Source organism: Manihot esculenta, chromosome 4 (genome assembly GCF_001659605.2).
Source record: "Manihot esculenta cultivar AM560-2 chromosome 4, M.esculenta_v8, whole genome shotgun sequence".
Lineage (NCBI taxonomy): Eukaryota > Viridiplantae > Streptophyta > Magnoliopsida > Malpighiales > Euphorbiaceae > Manihot > Manihot esculenta.
The window spans coordinates 5,915,861-5,918,444 of NC_035164.2; the positions used below are offsets into that span (position 1 = coordinate 5,915,861).

At 34.9% G+C, this 2,584-nt stretch overlaps 1 protein-coding gene across 1 annotated transcript; it reads left to right on the top strand.

Moving 5' to 3' along the window:
• Positions 1-224: 224 nt before the first annotated feature.
• Positions 225-1,931, top strand: LOC122723435. The gene is made up of 2 exons (XM_043955580.1): positions 225-304; positions 1,079-1,931. The coding sequence occupies exons 1-2, from the start codon at positions 225-227 to the stop codon at positions 1,929-1,931; spliced, it is 933 nt and encodes a 310-aa protein (XP_043811515.1).
• Positions 1,932-2,584: the final 653 nt, after the last annotated feature.

Genomic DNA, 2,584 nt, shown 5'->3' on the forward strand with positions numbered 1-2,584 from the left:
GGAATAGAATCAAATTGTAGATGGAAATAAGTTACATTAAGATTATAAAGCATCAGTGTCCATTGTAGTATGGAAGCTACCTAACTAGAGAAGGAAACTATTAAGGTAACTGGAGTGGCTGTTATTCCTTTGGTTGAATTTTGAAATATGAAAGTAAGGAATCATTTTCCTTCTAGATTCTGATGCTATTGCTGAATGTCTAAATGAAATGAGAAGATCATAAAATGAGTGAAGCTGTGGTTTTCAAACTGATTGCTGAGCAATCACAAAAATGTCTTGTCCACCTAGATAGAGATGGACAATGGTGCCTAACTCGACATCATGGACGACTATCACAGCTACAGTTATTTTTCATAATGAAACCATGATACTGAACATATGTGGTTGAGTTATGTTTGTCATTTCATTTGCTTGTAAAGAACCATACGTTGTGCAAATTTCATAATCCCTATGTTTTGGAGAGGAAAGTGGGAGAAAGGAAAATTTAGCATCATTCACTGAACATTTGCTTTGTATAAACTTATTGGAGGAGGAGGGTTCAAATTTACTGTAGCAATGGAAAGGAAGTGTTGGAGTGTGGAGTCCCTAGATATCCTAAAAGGACTGTAGTTCAAGAAGAAAGAGGGAATTCATTTAAATAATACCACTGTTTTAGCAATATGGGAAGTTTGTGCGACCAATTCCAATTCAGCAATGTTAGGCGATGGCATGGAAGTGAAGTTTTCTCAGTTCGTTATGACAGATTCACCATGGAAGGAAACAAAGCGAGTTAAATTTGATTGTAGTGTCAACTATTAAGGGATTTCTCAACCTAAAAGTTCTAATTTGTATCTCTAGTTCTATCCCTTGCACAAATTTTAGTAAACTTGAACGTGTGGACAAGTATAAGACCATCTCTATGCTGAAATTTAATCGATAAGAATGAGGATCTTTTCTGATGTTTGCATTTGAGAACTAATGTATTTCTGAAGGTCATCTTATTTTAGGTTTCTCTGTACAATATATACATAATTTTTTGGATATATCTACAATTTGCTTAAAGTTTTATTTCTTGATTCTTTTTTCTTCATTTTTGCAGCATATACTCTGAGCTAACCTCCTCTGCTAAAGAAGATAACCCACAACCTGCTGTGGAGCAGTTCTTGACCCTCCATGCAAGCTTGAATAATGCTCGCACAATAGCCGATTCTCTGTCTAAAACTATTACAGTTGATTCATCTCCAGATCCTGATGACAACCCATCAGAAGAAGTACTAAAGATCACATCAGAGAGACGCAAATGTGCAGCCTCTTGGGTTCAAGCTGCATTGGCCACCAATCTGTCATCTTTTTCTGTATTTACAAAAGGAACAACTTCAGCTCCCACGCAAGGCCAAAAGACTACCGCTAGTAATCAACCTGTTTTAGTCCTTGAAAATTCTTCGAAGAATCCATCAACAAAAACTCAAGGGAAAACCCGTCCATCTGTTGGCTCCAAGCTTGTAGCCACAGGAGCTTTTCGCAAATCAGGGGATAATTCTGCCGTCAGTCAGAAGATGCCGCACCAACCTCCACCTGAGTGGACCAGAGGAAGCGGCCTTGACGAGGCCGTGGACTTGGCTGAAATGTTGCAAATGGAATCCCAGGATTGGTTCCTGGGATTTGTTGATAGATTCTTGGATGCCGACGTGGATTCCTCAACTTTGTCAGATAATAGTCAAATAGCAGGCATGTTGACTCAGCTGAAGAGTGTGAATGACTGGTTAGATGGGATGGGTTCAAACAAGGATGAAGGAGAAACACCCCATGTTTCATCAGAGACAGTGGACAGACTTAGGAAGAAGATTTACGAATATCTTCTTACACACGTTGAATCTGCTGCTGCTGCACTAGGCGGTGGATCACAATCATCATCAAGGCTCGACAACACAGACGCAAAAACGAAAAGGTAACTTGATTAGTTTGCAGTTTAGCCAGTTCAATGCAGCATTGGTTCTACATTTATCATTTCAAAATTCCCATTATACTTGAGTGCTTAGCCAACAAGAAAGCATTTAGATTTAGATGTGAAGTGTATGGAATTTTTCTTGTAAAATATTCTCATTGTCATTTGTTTCTGAAAATTATACAAAATGAACAGTTCAATAATCTGGAAATATGAGATTTTTCCTTGGTGAGAAAGGATATGCATGAAAAATGAACAGTTGTCCAAGATACAGGGAAAAAAGAACAATGTCACTAGAGACGAAAATAGGTTGAGTGCTTGCAAAAATCATTTTATTAAAATTTAAATTTGATTAATATTATTAATATTTGAATTCATTTTAAATCTAATTAAAAATTATTTTAAATTATTTAAACAGCTTAAAACTTTATTATTATCATCCAAATAAAATCTTAATGCCTTTAATCTTATATATTTTAAATAATAATTTATGTAAAACAATTTTCATTAATTATTTTCATTTAAAAATTTAATATTTCTAAAACAATATTTAATTTTTAAATGAAATATATAAAAAATAATTTATAAATATTATTATAAGACATATGCTTTATACTAATGAATGGATTCGGTCAATGACACCCAATGCATAAAGCTAAA

Excerpts from the sequence above, each read along its gene's own strand:
- LOC122723435 (XM_043955580.1), top strand. The coding sequence starts at position 225 with ATGAGTGAAGCTGTGGTTTTCAAACTGATTGCTGAGCAATCACAAAAA. Across the intron at positions 305-1,078 it reads CTAGATAGAGATGGACAATG|CATATACTCTGAGCTAACCT; the intron begins GTGCCTAACTCG and ends TCATTTTTGCAG.